At 31.1% G+C, this 16,582-nt stretch overlaps 2 protein-coding genes across 2 annotated transcripts; one reads left to right on the top strand and one right to left on the bottom strand.

The window, feature by feature from the left end:
- Nucleotides 1-8,010: 8,010 nt before the first annotated feature.
- GGI43DRAFT_419098 (peroxidase/cytochrome P450 family protein) lies at nucleotides 8,011-12,500 on the bottom strand. Its single transcript, XM_083207634.1, has 16 exons — nucleotides 12,199-12,500; nucleotides 11,962-12,126; nucleotides 11,798-11,906; nucleotides 11,664-11,750; nucleotides 11,255-11,603; nucleotides 10,914-11,188; nucleotides 10,691-10,858; nucleotides 10,482-10,619; nucleotides 10,393-10,428; nucleotides 10,133-10,337; nucleotides 9,809-10,083; nucleotides 9,525-9,741; nucleotides 9,065-9,476; nucleotides 8,885-9,009; nucleotides 8,429-8,829; nucleotides 8,011-8,368 (listed from the first exon to the last, which is right to left on the bottom strand). The coding sequence occupies exons 1-16, from the start codon at nucleotides 12,385-12,387 to the stop codon at nucleotides 8,331-8,333; spliced, it is 3,189 nt and encodes a 1,062-aa protein (XP_083055116.1). The 5' UTR covers nucleotides 12,388-12,500; the 3' UTR covers nucleotides 8,011-8,330.
- Nucleotides 12,501-13,826: 1,326 nt separating this feature from the next.
- Nucleotides 13,827-15,941, top strand: GGI43DRAFT_419095 (T6SS phospholipase effector Tle1-like catalytic domain-containing protein). The gene is made up of 6 exons (XM_083207633.1): nucleotides 13,827-14,150; nucleotides 14,230-14,555; nucleotides 14,612-14,705; nucleotides 14,760-14,968; nucleotides 15,034-15,567; nucleotides 15,669-15,941. Exons 1-6 carry the CDS (start codon nucleotides 13,880-13,882, stop codon nucleotides 15,672-15,674), a joined length of 1,440 nt encoding a protein of 479 aa, XP_083055115.1. The 5' UTR covers nucleotides 13,827-13,879; the 3' UTR covers nucleotides 15,675-15,941.
- The last annotated feature ends 641 nt before the right edge of the window (nucleotides 15,942-16,582 follow it).

The raw sequence follows: 16,582 nt of genomic DNA, 5'->3' as shown, positions 1-16,582 counted from the left end.
AATAATTTCTTAAAATTATATATTTTACTAGTAAATAATTAAACTAATATTAATTAATAAAATTTTCTTTTTTAAATATAAATTATTTTTATTATAATTTTAATAATAACTTTAATAATGATTATAATTTATTTTAAACTAATATATTATTTTAAAATAATTTTATATATATAATATAATAATTTTAATTTTAAATAAAAATATTTAAAAAATATATTTTAAAAATATTTATAATTTAAAATTTTTAATTATATTAAAAATAAATAATTATATAAAATTATTAATTACTTATTTTTATTAAATTAATTTTTATATTTATTATAATACTTTTATTTAACTAATTATTATTTTATTATTATTTTATTTTTTATTTATTAACTTATATTTATCTTGTATTTTTTTAATAATTTTTTTTAATATTAATTTTAATATTAAAATCTTTGCTTTTTAAAATAAAATTTGCTATTATTATTTTTATATTAGCTCCTGCTATTACTAATACTAGCCCTGTTTTTATTTAAAATTAAATATATAATATTACTTTTACTATTATTTTAGCTAGCTTACTAGCGCTTTTCTTATCTCTAAGTATAATAACTGCTAGTAAATACTAGTAGTAATATAAAATATAATATTTAAGTTTATACTAGGTTTAATACTAAGGTATAAGGTAAGTAATTTTTAAAAAATAAAGTTTATAATTTAATTTATATTATTAAAAAAAACTATAAAAATATTTAAAATTAATTATAAATTATATAATAATAATTATAATATAAATACTAGTTTAATTATGATATTAATATTATAATAATAATTAATTATTTAAGCTTTTATTTAATAAGTATAAGAAATAATTTTTATATAATAAGTTATTTTAAATAGCTTATAATTTTAATTATAATTTTTAAAAAAAGCTTATTTTTTTAATAATAAATTATTTAAACTAGCTTATATTTTAAATAATAATTTTATATTTATTAATTAATTAATTTATAATATATTTATAAGTATATATTTTATAATAATAAAATTATAATATAATATTTTTTTTTATTAATTTTAGGTTTAAAATTATTTATATAATAATATATATTTTATAAATATATTATATTTTTTATATATATTATTTTAATAATTTTTTTTAATAATATTATTATAACTAGTAAAATATTTAAATTAATTTTTTATAAAATTTATAAATATAATATTTTTATATTATTTTATAATTTTAATTTAAATATATTATATAATTAAAAATTTATTTTAATATTATAAGTATATTAAATATAATTATATTTATAATAATATTTTAATATTATTTTTTTATAAGTAATTATTTTTTTATAATAAATTTATATTAATTATTTTTTAATAATATAAGTATTAAATTATTATAAAAAATTAAAAATTAAAAAAAAAAATAATAAGTAAAGCTTTTAAATTTTTTTTAAATATAACTTATTAAATTATAATTAAAATTATTTAAAATTATAAAATAATTATTTTAAATTTATTTTAAAAATTAAATAAAAAAATATAATATTAAATTAATTTATTATAAAATATAAAAGTTAAATAAAAAAAATAAAATAATATATAATTTTTAATAATTAAAAGTTTTTAATAATATTAATTTATTTTTTTTTAATATTAAATTAAAATTTATTAATTTAAACTTATTAATTTTATAAAATAAAAAAAATTTTAATAAATTTTTATAAATTAAAATATTTTTTTAATTTTAATAAGTTTTTTATTTTAAAATATTTTTTTTATTTAATAAAATATTTAATTTTTTATATTTTAAACTTTAATATATAATAAGTATTTTATTAATTTTATATTTTTTTTTTTAATTTTTTATAATAATTTTATTTAAAATACATTATTTAATAATTTATTAATTAATATTTTTTTAATAATAATATATATTAAATAATATTATTTTTATAAATTTTAAAAATATTTTATTATAATATAATTATATTATTAATAGCTTTTTAATTTAATTATTTTATATAAAATTAATATAAATATATAAATAAGTTTTAATAATTTAATTTACATATATAATTTATTTATTTATTTAAAAATAATATATAATATTAAATTATAATATATTTTTAATTTAATTATAAGTTTTTATTAAAATTTAAAAATAAATATTTATTTTTTATTTAATATTATTTTTTTTTAATAATTTATAATTAATAATAATTATTTTTATATAAATATAAGTAAAGTTTTTTAAATTATATATTTTTTTATAAAATAAAAAATAAATTTATTTTATAAAATAATAAATTATTATAAATATATTATTATATTATTATTTAATAAAAATCTTTTTAAATAAAAGTAAATTAATTATATAATTAAAAATAATTAATTTTTATATTTTTTTTAATAATTAATAATAATTATAATATTTTATAAAATTTATAAAAATTATTATTTTTAAATAATTTTAATTATTTTATTAAATAAATAACTTTTTTTTTTATAATATATATTATTTTAAATTTAAAAATTAAAACTTTTTTTTTAATAATTAATAAACTTTTATTATAAAATTAAATCTTTTATAATTATAATATTTAAAAAAAAAATTTTATATTATATTAATATTTATTTCTCCTAGGTTTTTATTATTATTTTTAATAACTATTTTTTATTATATTTTATTTTAATTTATTTAAAATATATATATATATATATTTATTTTAAAAATTTTATTTTTAATTTTTATAATAAATTATTAATTTTTATATATTTTTTATAAAAAATAAAAAATTTTATTATTTTTAATTAATTTAATAAATTTCTTTTTAATTTTAAATTTAAATTTATTATAAAACTATTTAATTAATATTAATTTTTTTTAATTAATATATATTATTAAATTTAAAATATTATAATATAATTTAAATATTTCTTTTTTAATAAATAATAAAAATTTTTTTTTATTATTTTAATTTTTTTAATATTTTTAAAAAGTTTTTAAAAATAATTTTAATAATATTTTTAATAATAATATAATATTTAATATAAGTATTTTAAATAAATTTAAATTATTTAAAAATAAATTTTATAAAATAAAATATTATAAAATATTTTTTTTTTTTTTTTAAAAAATAATAAAAAAAATTTAATAATAAGTTTTAAATTATATAATAAATAATTAAAATTTAATAAGTTTATTATTATATATAAGTAAAAATTAAAATTTAAATATAATTTTAATATTTTTTTTAAAATTAATAATTTTTATTATTTTTTATATAATTTTTTAATAAAATTTTTAAATTATTTAATATAAGTTTATTTTAATTAAATTTATTAATAAAAATAATATTTTTATTTTTATTTTTAATAAAATTAAAAATAAAAATATTAAAATTATTTAAAATTATTAAAGTTATAATAAATTAATTATTTAAAAAATTTTTTAAAAAAGTTTTAAATAAAAATTATTATTATATAATATTTAAATGTATATTAAATTTAATATTAAAATTTAAAATAAATAATTTATAAAAAATAAATTTTTTAATTTAATTTATATTATTAAAAAAAATTATAAAAATATTTAAAAATAATTATAAATTATTAAATAATAAAAAAGCTAGGATATAACTAGTTAAATATTAGCTAATATTTTTTAAATTTAAATAAATATTTTATATTATATTAATAAACTTTATATTTTTAATTAAAAATAAAAGAAAAAAGATTTAATATAATTAGCTAGAAGCTAATTATTATAAAAGAAAAAAATATAAAAGAAAAATATTTTCTTTTTAAAAAATAAAAAAAGGAAAGATAAATATAATTCTTTAATAATACTTAGCAGCTATTTAATAATAAAAACACACCTAGCTTTACTTAATCTTTTATTACTTTTCTTGCAGCAGCTTAATTATAATATAAATTATATAATAATAATTATAATATAAATACTAGTTTAATTATTATATTAATATTATAATAATAATTTATTATTTAAGCTTTTATTTAATAAGTATAATAAATAATTTTTATATAATAAATTATTTTAAATAACTTATAATTTTAATTATAACTTTTAAAAAAAAAATTATTTTTTTAATAATAAGTTATTTAAATTAGCTTATATTTTAAATAATAATTTTATTTTTATTAGCTAGTTAATTTATAATATATTTATAAGTATTTATTTTATAATAATTAAGTTATAATAATTTTATTTTATTTTTATATATTTAATTATATTATTTGTAATAACTTATTTATTAAAAAATAAATAAAATTTTTTATAAATTTTATTAAATAATATATATAACTTATTATATATAATATATTTAAAAATAATTTTAATATAAGTATTATAATAATAATTTTTTCAAATATATTTTTTATATACTTATAATATTTTATATTAAAAAGTTTTATAATTAGCTTATTTTTAATAATTATAATATTAGTTTAATTATTTTTAATATATAAATATTAATATTTAATTTAATAGTATTTTAATATAAAAATATTTTTTATATAAAAATTAAATTATATTAATTATTTTTTTAAAATAAATTATAATTTAATTATAATTTTTAAATAATTTATTATTTAACTAGCTAATTTTAATAAATTTTATAATATTTTTATTATTAAATATATTATTTAAATTAAATAATTTTTTATTAAATTTATTTAATATTATTAAATAATTAATATTAATTTTAATTAAATAATATTTATTTTTTAAAATTTAAATATTTTATAATAATTTTTTTTTTATATTATATTTAATTATTAAATATTTAATTTTATTTTTATATATAATTTTAATTTAATAAAAAACTTTAAAATCTTATATAATAGCTTAATATTATTATATTAATAATTTTTTTTTTTTTATAAATTTTATTTTTTATAATTATTTAAATCTTGCTAAGTATAATATAATTATATTTTTTTAATAATTATATTTAATATATTAATAATATAAAAAAATAATTTAAAATTATTTAATAGTATTATAATACTTAATAATAGTATTTAAATATTATTTAAAAAATTATTATATAAAATACAAGTAATATTAATATATAATACTTTAATTAAATACAAGAAATAAAAATATAATTACAATTTATATTATTACCTTAAGCTGTATTACTACCTGCTTTAGCTATTCTTTTATATTTACTATTTTATATTTTAATTTATAAATTAGTTCCTGTTACTTAATAATTTCTTCTTTCAAATCTTTTAACTTTTCTAATACTCTGCTAAGCAGTGCCCTCTTATTATTATCTCTAGCGGTTTTGCTTTTAATATTAATAGTTGGTTTAAAATCTATATCCGTAAACAAAGCTTATCTGGTGCGCTTTATTATTTTTTCTTAGTATTCTTCAGCACCCGACTGTCTAATTGATTTATCTTCATCGCTTTCACGGTCGGCTTCACCAAACGCATTAATTGTTTTGGCATTGCGGGGCTCACTGGCCCCACCTACCTGGTCTCCCCCGCAATGGGATCCGCCATGGTGCAGGAATCGGCTCCACACGACCACAAACTGATTGATAAGGTCGTTGCAAAACGTAAGTCTTCTGCATGAATTCTTCTTTCAATAACCAAGTCTCGGGCATCCGACTCTCAAATACTCCAATCCCAAACTTCTACCGGGAAGGTGGGGCGGGTGAGCCCCGCAATGCCAAAACAATCAATGCGTTTGGTGAAGCTGACCGCGAAGGCGATGGAGATGAATCGACGGGACAGTCAGGTGCGAAACCGCTGGAGATAATAGCGAGAGGGCACTGCTCAGCAGATTATTGGAAGAGTAAAAGGATCTTAAGGAAGAGACTATCAAGCAACAGGAACTAATCTGCAAATTGGAACACGAAATAGTGAACACGAAGGAACAGCTGAAGCAGGTGGTGACACAGCTCGAGGCGACGACACGAACCACGATCACGTCTCCGTTCCTGCGCATGGTCAAGCATCGTATGCCGACGTCGCGCGTACATTAGGAGCGAAATAGCCGTCCTGTTAAAATCAACTCTCTAGCGCCCGGGCATGTATATTACAGTGCTAATTACATTAATACGCACGTAGTACTTAGGGCAGTACAAGCTCTTGAAAGCATCATGAAACCGGATTTATATTATGCTGGAGCACATTGTGCATAAGGCTGTAGTAGACCAGCAAAATGGCAACCTGCCTGCAAATAGCCACGAGGCAGTCTCTCCATGGAACCAACACTATTAGAATGGCACCGAATCTTGCCCTTAGCCAACAACAGTTGATAGATAATGCAATCATCTCGAAGCTGAAGGGTGGCAATGTGCCTACCGATAACAACATAGCCAGGATAAGCTCCTCAACTGCCTGTACGGTACGCCGCCGCCGATCGAAACAAGTTCGCTTTGGAACAACCAAAGCACCATCGAACGGTGTTGGCCGGCCCAGAACTGTTACCCCTAATATGCTGACCGCCTTGTGCGATCAGCTTGTAGATATTCCATGTATGCGTCTGAGGGATATGGTCGCGTTTCTCCGCAAGGAGTTTGATGCCGGTGTAATTCGTTTTGCCGTAAGTAGAGCTTTAAGAAGCGTAGGCTACACAAAGGTTACACGGAATGTTGCCAAGGAGCGTAACCCAGATTTAAGAGCCGATCATATCATGAAAGATCATTCTTTGATTCCTGCCAATTAATACATATCGATGAGAGTGGGTGTGATAAAAGTATTGGTATTAAGAATAAGGGACGGTCTAAGAAAGGCATTACCCCAGTACAAACAAGCTGGTGAGTGTTCCAAGTATTATGCCAATCTTATGAAGGGAGGGATCAGACATATCCATCATGGCTGATCCAAGCTTCGAAATCGATCGATCAATCGATTAATTGAAGCGATTTCGATATCGATCACATCGACCAACATCGTCACTCGATCGATGTAGATCAATTAGCTTTCGCTCATAATCGATTCGATATCGATCCGGCATTCGGTCGATCGATTTCATCGTCGATCGGAAAATGTGAAGAGGGGTCCCGGGTAGGCCCATGGCCACGGCAGCGAAGTTACCGATTCGAACCAAAAGAAACCTTGAGACAACAGATAGTGTGTCCGAGTCACGTGCCTCCAGCATCAACAGCAAATGAATTTGAGACATTGGCAATACTCTCAATTAGAAAAGGACTGGATAAAAAGGGGTCACTTGTAATAGCTGCTTTGTATTGCAGATGTTGGCTCTATTCAATTGTTCGATAACTGAGAATGGATTGTCCATCCAAAATAAACCCCTTTGACAAGGACACGGATAAATGTTTCCTCAGTTCAGCCGCCTTCCGAACCGTCGAACGCCAACTCTCATACATGGCGGTTGACCCCCTTACGATTGCGTCGTCTTCCGCCGAAACGGAAAGAGATTTCAGCAGTTGCGGAAGGATGGTGACACACTCAGATGCTGCTTGGGACGGCATATAGTCGGTATGGCGCAATGCCTCCGGTCGTGGAGTAAGGCTGGCATCTATCAACCACATTTACCTTTGGGTCTTCTGGAAGGAGATAACTGGAGACAAGTTCTACAGCTAGTAGGCAGAATCAGCGTAGATAGAGATGATTGAAGTAAGCTATGGTCGATATGATCGACAATCGATTCGATTTGGACAAGTGGTCGATCGATATAGATCGATCAAAAGAAGCTCAAAAATCGATCTATACGATCGATTTCGAAGCTTGGACTGATCTTCGTGGCTATTAGTATTATCAAGCTCTGTTTCGGACTGAGCGTCCTCAATTCCATAACCCTCAAATGCCGCATATTCAAAGCTCATTTCCCATGCTGTATTCAGATCTTATAGCTCCATTTAGCGTACTTCTTTCGACGCTCTAGTAGCTGTGTGCTCACCTGTATACGTCTCATCGGAGTTTGTCGAGTGTTTCTCGGATCTCGCTTTACGCTCTGACCCATTTGTTCCCGACGTCTCAAAAGTTTAGATTTCACTTACAAGAAGCTAACTGGACATCTGAGGATTGAATTTGCTATCTTCTGTGGCGCGGGGAATAGTGTGTTTCATTGTGTTTGAATTCCTTCATTTTTGAGGTCTCGGTTAACCATACCGTTGTACACCCCAACGGAACAAAGCATCCAAAATAAAAACCTTGGAACCTTAATAGGTTACAACCATTACATCATTTTCTATGATTGCTTCTCGATACTTTCACTGATGTTATTCGCCCCACCCAATCGAGACCAGTGTATTCCTTTACCCAACAAGTACAATCTTTACACTGCAGCATAAATATGTACCTGTCGTGAACAAGGCTTTAGATGAGGTTCAATTTTGCCCAAGGTGCTCAAAAATAACCTTTTTGTCTGTTAATGAGTTAGTATTAAATAATCCGCCTTGCGGTCACAAGATCTAATTATACTCACTTGTAGGGAAGGGTCCCCACTGGCTCCCATCTTCAGACAGGTAGACTTTGAAGACCCCATTCACCATCTTGCTTTGCATTTCCCCAGCGGGACCGGGTGCCCGACGGAAGTTGTTCAGTCGCGCACACACGCGGAGCATGCTGGCTGCCGCGACAGTGACAATGGCACGTCCGAGACAGGCGTGAGGGCCCCAGCCATGATGAATGTAGAGTTCATCTGGCCGATCTAATTTGATTTGGTCCGGATCAGGGAACTTGGAAGGATCACGGCCAGCAGTGATGAAGTCAGTAAATATGGTGTCCCCGGTGCCAATGGACACCACGGCTGAGCCATCTTGAATCTCTACTTTGTCACCGTTCGTGATGCGAATCAAGCCAAAGGCTGGCGTAGACAAACGGAATCTATTCCTCCTAGTCAGAATGCGCCCAGTTACATCGCGTGAAGTGAATATCATACCCTTCTAAAGCGTACTTCTTTAGCTTCTCAAAGGCCTCTGGCTCATCGGACAGCGCAAGCTTCCTTATATCAGCCCAATGGGAGTAGTAGTCGTCGGACAAGTACAAATCAAGCATTTGAGCCCACTATAATCTGGGATTAGACAAGAGTAACTGCTGAAAAATAGTCAAGCGCACATACTCCTTGGGCCTGAGTGGCGGATGCGGCAGCTGCAGTGGGGATGATTGTCCACACGGTCTCATCAACACTTTGTCCGGCATGGAGCAGTCTTTCAACCAGCTGTTCCCCGTAGCTGCCTAGAGTATTGGCGGAATTCATACGAAACAACTGTCTCAACGAGGGGAAATGTCTAGATTTGATGTTAGTGATGACCTCCTGCATCACCTCTCCCATTCTCTTCGTTTCCTTGGCAGCCACAATACGATTCTTGAACGACTTTGTCGTATCCAAGTCGAGGAAGACGTAACCGAAGAGGTTACGGAGCGCATCGGCCAGTGTCTCCTCTGTGTAGCTATCTGGTCCTCCCCCATTGCTCTTCAGCGGGATACTAAAGAAGTCGCCCACAAATGTTGCATGCGCAATGTTTCCGATGCTTGGCACGTTAGCATATTAAGTGCGTCATTCACAATCGCCCACTTACTCTTTAACCACGTCGATTTGGTATGAACCGCCAATCCTACGACTGTTTTGGCGAATAAGATTTGCGGTTACCTGCTCATAAAACTGCTTGACCTGTTCCAGGCCGTTTTCGGGACTGTACAAACAGTTCTGGACCTCGGTTCTTTGCTGTGCGTTGGCGGGGCTGTCGCCGCTAAGCATATAGTCATGGTGAGTGAGCTGAAAAGTATGCGGACCCCCTGTGGAGCTGTTAGTCACCGCAGCATAGGGCTAAATAGAGGGGTCTGGGACGGTTGAGAAACTGACAGGGTACGAGGAATTGCGCCTGGTTTTCTAGTGTATTGACAACACCTTGCCAGGTAGTTATCGGTTTCGGAGGACCAATGAACATCGGCTTGTTGAAATCTAGATCCTGCGAAGTTCCAAGCTTGTCGAAGATTTCCTTATTTCCCTCTGGAGTAGTAAAGGGATACAGAGCGAACACACTATTTGCTCGATACCAGCCAGGGAACGCCCTCATTAGGAGCTTGTACATCACTCCGCCCCCGGCGACATCATAATCGGAACTAGCTTCATTAAATCTGACTTGATGTTAGCAGCAATACAAGCCAAGTTATCAAGATCACTCACCCGAAGCTAGTCAGGTTCGAGGGATTGTAGTCAACAGAATAGAATCTGTCTCCACGAACCAGGGCGACAGCATCCGAAAGGATAGCAAAGGACGTCGTAAACCCTAGGCACAGTCCAGATCCTGGGACCATTGGCTTTTTGGCATCCTCAGCCAATAGTCCTGGATAAAGCTCGATGTTGTCAGGATGCCCATAGAGGGCTTCGACTGTGTTATCAAGTCAGCATGGGAGTTCTAACTCATCAGAAATCATTCATCCTACGAGCTTTAGCAATAGAGGGATCCGTGGTCACATCCGCTAAGAACTATTAGTGAATATACTTTGCCAAGGTGAAAAAGATGTACACATACCAAACGAAGAATAGGGCTCCAGTTTGAAGAATTGTCTGAGTTCATTCAGTGACGCAAGTCCCCACTCGCGCCCTTGCTCAATCCCATACATTTCCACAATTTTTAGGACGGTGGGTACATTTTGAGCCCCAAAAGCCCCTAAATAGCATCATGATAAGTGAGTCAACGGAGCTAAGGAAGGGAATGCTCATCAGATAAAAATTACATACCTGCCACACTCTCAGTCGCGTCTTGGACAATCTCAACAAGTTTATCGTCTGGGAAGCTCCCATCACTATTCCTCTCCAAGCCACCAAAAGTCCATTTCTCGGGATCTTGAGGTATATCCTTGGTCCATTTGCGAATACCTTGGAGGAATGTATCGATAGACAAATCACCTAAGCAATAACCTATTGAGTAAAGGCTGTGGATATGGAAAAGTTTACGACTCACCAATACTAACGTCAGATCCGAAGATTTTTTGAAATAGATCATTCGTCCACTTCTCATCCTGAGCACTTATAGCACTGTGCCATCTGTAGATCATATTAAACTCGATGCTAACTTGATTACCAATTCCTCGAGGGCTCCCTTCCATGTCGAAGACATTATCGAAATCCTCTCTAGGGTCTAGCTTCCAATCCGAATTGACTGGATTGCGGTTGAGATTAAGAATTGTTCGAAGATAGTCATCCAAAATGACATTGACATATAGACCACAGGTGATACTAGAGCAGAGAGGTTAGTGGCATAACACTCAATCATATTATAAGGCTTTTGTATTAGTAACATACAGTCGTCCAGTCTGGAATAGGTCATTGTCACGCTTCAACTGAGCCTGGCCGTATCTAGGGTCATTTTCATTTATTCCAGCTGGTATACCGAAGCGCCCCTGCTCGTTGATAGTAGCTAGCTCCTGAACGACGTAGTTGTGAAAACGATTGAAGGCGATAACGAGAGCACAAACACCGGGAGGCTGACTGAGAAGTCTGCTTTCGGCGAATGTGTCTTTTTTCAACAGGCCGTCCTTGAATGTACGGACTTTCTTTTGTTCATCCTCATTTTTGCCATACAGCGGACTCAAGTCAAGATAGGATGAATTCTTCAACCTAGTACTATCCCTCTCGTCGGTATGAAAGAGGTCTGTGTCACGCAATTAGATCATTTCAAACCTAAAGTAGTATTTGGTAGGATGTTTATTACCATGGATAATGAGAGTGGCAAAGTGAAACAGGCTACTCGAGACCTTGGTTGGGTGTTCCTTCATCGGCTTCTTGCGCGCCATAAGACCTAGCCACATCAGACTTGTTTCTATTCTTGATGGATATCTGCCGTACTGTCAAAAATATCTGATGGGTCGGGAAGATTTAGAGGCTTTGGGCGCTGTGGGGCGACGCTTCGAGCGTAATGGCTTCCTGCCGCACCGAGTTTGGGATAAGTGATGTTCTGTAATATTACGATTTAGATCAGGAGTTCGGTACTCACAAAACGGAAAACTTACGTTATTGGATCCATCAGCAGTGCGGTATCTAAATTCATCCCCAAGGTATGAAATTGGTGGATGCAGCAGGTTACGCCATAAAGTGCCTATAAACCCAGCATTAAGTTCACCTCGAAGTATGGACCTATTTGGAAGAGATGTGGCAACTTGGATGATTTTTTCGACCTTATAGAGCAAATGTTTTGATTAACATCTCAATGTCTTGGCCGTTGATATCTCAGGTTTCCGATCACTTACGAGGTATTTGCGATCGTCAATTTGGCCGCCCGCAGTAATAACATCTTTGATACTGCTTAGGAGTTTCAAATCGGGTACAATACGGGTTGATTGACTGAAAAGGTCGCGTTGAGCTTCACCTAGGATCCTAAGTAGGTTAGAAAACACTCCTCCCTTATGCTGAAGTCTATCTTGGCCAGACGAGTCCATTTTGCTCGGATGTCAGATTAAAGGAATATGAGATATAGAGTAGTTGAAATGCTGAATTATTCGTGCTTAATGTTTGGTTGAAATATTCATTCATTCATTCATTAGGACCTCCCTCTTTACTAGCAAATACTTACAATACAGTACACATTGCCCCATGTAGTCTGAAAATAGAACTTTCATACTATAGCCCTTTGGCCTTAAGGAATGAGGCTTTCGTCATCAACAGTCACCGCAAGCCGTACATGGTTAACATAAGTGGCGATGCGCCATAGCGTTGAAATGTGGCAACCCAAGCATTCCATCACCCACTAATAGTGCCTAGACGATCGAAAATTGATCCAAGAGAGCTTATCCTAAGTTTCAGAGCACAGATAACATTAAAGACGGTGAAATAACCAAAAGTATAGTACCCCGCACTACCCGATCCCTTCACAAACGCCCGCTCAAATTTCTTCGATATTGCACAATCAAACCCCCCTCAAAGCCGTTCAGCCAACTAGTTGAAAAAAAATTTGTGGCTTGTTATATAGCATAAGTTAAATTAGAATTCTAGTGTAGCTCAATAAAACATAGCTAACTTTCCATAGAAATAGTACTGTTCACATGCTAAAGCTTATTTATCCCGCTAGGTATTTCTTTACATAGTAAAGCTTAACCTGCTACATTTTCTAGGTATTTCTTCACATGCTAAAGCTTATCTATCCTGATATATTATTTAGTATTTCTTCACAAGCTATGTAAAGATTGTGTTACAATCCAATAACATAAGATCCCTCGAGTATGTACCTTCGGGAGGACTTTAGGACTAATAGCTAATTATTGCTAAGGGTAGGTGGCTCATCTATATAAGAGGTACTATAAGAGTAAGCCCGCAATACTACTGTAATACTACTAAATATTAATAAGTATTGTAAAATATTTTTATATACTTAATAAGCCAGTCTCAAAGGAAAAAAAATACATAGAGGTAAATATAACAGAACCTGGCTCCTATTAACCTATTGCTTATTATAAGTCTTGTTTGCCGCTCGGTGGGGTATGCTAGATACTTATGGTTGTTAATATGAACAATGATAACAACAATATGATTCTACGTCTCGGGGCTAATAAGGTTTATCATTGAAAAGCAAAAAATCTACGCACTTGATCAACGTTGTTCCAAGTATGTACTTTTTAGAGATAACATTCCAATCCCAGCGAAGTCACCAACCATTACTTACTGTGGCTTGCTACAAAGTTTACGGTACCACATGAAGATAGTAGAGGAGACTGGGGGGGGGGGGGGAAGAGAAGCTGCTGTAACATAGCAAATGAGACAAACTGACCTGTCTTTGGCTATGTCACAGCGGGAACCAGGAGCCCTACCCGGGATAATAGTATGCTAAGAATGACGAAAAATAAATGTGCCATGAGAAAACCCAAAAGACATTGTATGTTCCTACCAATTCTTTTGTTCTATGCCCAAGTCCTATGTATATCAGTTGTGTCCCAGATGCTGTCTGCGTCTGGTTGCAATCAAATTACTCACACCATGGAACCTGACACTGCCAAGTTAGCGACATATAAGCGCATCATAGTCTGTGCCGACGGTACATGGCTTGCGTCCAACCTGGGCGACTCGTCCAAACCGTCCAACGTCGCCAGGATTGCTAGAGCGCTTGCTCAGACCGGAATTGATAAAGATGGCTTCAAAGTTGAACAAATCGTGTACTATCAGTCGGGCCTCGGCTCAGGAGACCTTCCTTTCCAGAAGGCAATATATGGTGAGTCTCACTCTGAGGTATATTATACCGACTCAGAGGACATTTAACTGACGTTTGCCCTTCACCCTTGAGCTTGCAGGCGGCTTGGGATGGGGTCTTGACAACGATATTTGCCAGGCCTATGAATTCATCGCTAATAACTATGAACCCGGAGACGAGCTCTTTTTTTTTGGTTTTTCGCGTGGGGCCTTTACGGCTCGTTCTGTTGCTGGGCTTGTTTGCGACGTGGGAGTCATCTCCCCGGTGCACATGTCACGGTTTTCAGAAATGTGGCACGCATATCGCCAAAATACAAGCCGCAGGCCATTTAGACACTCGACCTGGTACCTCGATCATCACAAGGAATTGGGATTATCAGACGTCACGGTCAAAGTAATTGGCGTTTGGGACACCGTTGGCGCTCTCGTAAGTACTACACAAGTTGGATAACGGTTATCTTCATGGCTGACGTCTGGGGCCAGGGAATTCCCGAGTGGGGCTTCGTAAAATGGCTTACAAAGGTTGGCGTTCCTATCAACAAGGAATATGCTTTCCACAACACCAGATTATCAGAACGTAAGTATTACAAGTCGCTTAGAATATTTCAAAGAGCTAACTTGCCGCAATTAGGCGTAGACTATGCCTTCCAAGCTCTTGCCATTGACGAAAGACGATTGACCTTTCCTCCTACGCTTTGGCACAGGACTGCCCATAGTCCTGCAAAGGAACTGCAGCAATGCTGGTTCCCAGGCGTGCATGGAAATATTGGTGGGCAAGCAGAATCTCAACCCATTGCAGGAGATTACAGGGAAATTGGAAACAACACATTTGCGTGGATGGTAAGCTTTACATATTCTAGTCGTTTGCTAGAAGTAAGTTTGCTAACTTACTTGTCCTATCTCAGGTGGACAACGTCTCTAGGATGCTCACGTTCCAACAGTTCGCCATTAAGGCCGTTGTTGAAGAGCATCGACTCGCGATGGACAGACTCACCAATGGTTGGGGATGTGGGCCCATCGTGAGTGACTTCGCTGGGATACAGGGTGCCTTCTTCCGACTTCTCGGGAAACAAGATCGCACGCCTGGAGACTATCCAAGAGATCCAGGTGACGGTACTGATGGCGCCACAAATGAGTACTTCCATCCTATGGTTCGAATTCGCGAAGAAAATGTCAGGACTTGGGACCCAGTGCCGATGCGAGGATGGAAATCTCAACCACCAAATGAGGACCGGGGGTGGGTATGGGCGAAAGAGGGGGTACAGTCACTGCCAGAGTACGTGATGTGCCCAGAGAAAGTAATGAGTTTGGCCTATGACGATGCTGGAGTAACCAAGTTTAAAACTGGCGGAAGTTTATCTCGGATGCTCTGTCCGATGGATATTTTAATGCAGATTGATAGGGAGAATGGTCTTAACGCGAATGGGGAAAAAAATAAGGCGAGTCTTTAATAACCTCAATACTATCCATTTTCTGCTATAACATAGGTTTTGACCCATCTATAATCCCAGGCTGCTAATGTAGTAAAATATATTTTCAGTTTTAAACACTTTTCGACTCCTAATTGGCCCACTTAGGCATCTAGAAATTTACTATAAGTATATCCTGAATAAGTATCCAGTTCAAGAAACGAGAGATTAAGATTGGGAGAAACGTCAGAGTTGTGGCAGGTGCTACTGGCGTGGCTGCTGTGGATTTTCATGGAGCTGTGCCCCCCAGTGTGCATGGACTGGATTTCATGGAGCTTTAGTATGGCTGCGTGCGTGCGGAATAATGGTAGGGGTTTTTTAAAGTAATTTTTAGACTAATATACATAGTTATTATATATAATATTAAATATGGGGTTATAAGTTTGTTCCGTATGAAACGTAGCGAACGCAGGATCTGAACCAGCGGCTCCTACTGTTCTATTGCCTAGACAAGGATTTATATAACTAGCTTACATAGTAAATATTAATAATAAAAACAAACAAAATAAAACAAAAAACATAATAATATTTTCACATACTATTTTCTATTTATATTATAAAACCATATTTATTATATTATAGCTTATTATTAACAGGCTAATTAATATAAGGCAGTACTAGGCTATCTAGGCTTAAAAACTTAAAGTTTTTAAAAAAAAAATATTTTTAAATAATACCTGGGATTTATCAAATACTAATTATAATCTTATTCCTCTATTATATTAAAAATACTAAATAATATCTTTTATTATTTAAATATAATTTTATTTTAATTACTAAAATTATATATTTATATTTATAATATATTATTATATAAAAATCTTGTAAATAAAAAAAAAGCTAATGTATAATTAAAATTAATATATTTATAAGTTACTTTAATAACTTATTATTTATATTTATAAAAGATTTAAATATTATATTATTTATAAGTATTAATATTTTAATGTATTTTTTATTATTAAAAAAAAAACTAGTATTTAAA

This window comes from Trichoderma evansii (assembly GCF_050947405.1).
Source record: "Trichoderma evansii strain SZMC 28006 chromosome Unknown GGI43scaffold_45, whole genome shotgun sequence".
Taxonomy (NCBI): domain Eukaryota; kingdom Fungi; phylum Ascomycota; class Sordariomycetes; order Hypocreales; family Hypocreaceae; genus Trichoderma; species Trichoderma evansii.
The sequence above is the reverse complement of the archived record's forward strand: the minus strand, read 5'-3'. Positions and strand labels throughout refer to the sequence as shown.

Bases quoted from the DNA above. Each gene is read 5' to 3' on its own strand.
- GGI43DRAFT_419095 (XM_083207633.1), top strand. From the start codon at position 13,880: ATGCTGTCTGCGTCTGGTTGCAATCAAATTACTCACACCATGGAACCT. The intron at 14,151-14,229 runs GTGAGTCTCACT...TTGAGCTTGCAG, and splicing joins TTTCCAGAAGGCAATATATG to GCGGCTTGGGATGGGGTCTT. The intron at 14,706-14,759 runs GTAAGTATTACA...TGCCGCAATTAG, and splicing joins CAACACCAGATTATCAGAAC to GCGTAGACTATGCCTTCCAA.
- GGI43DRAFT_419098 (XM_083207634.1), bottom strand. From the start codon at position 12,387: ATGGACTCGTCTGGCCAAGATAGACTTCAGCATAAGGGAGGAGTGTTT. The intron at 9,010-9,064 runs GTATGTGCGCTT...CCCAGATTATAG, and splicing joins CCGCCACTCAGGCCCAAGGA to TGGGCTCAAATGCTTGATTT. The intron at 8,369-8,428 runs GTGAGTATAATT...ACTCATTAACAG, and splicing joins GTGGGGACCCTTCCCTACAA to ACAAAAAGGTTATTTTTGAG.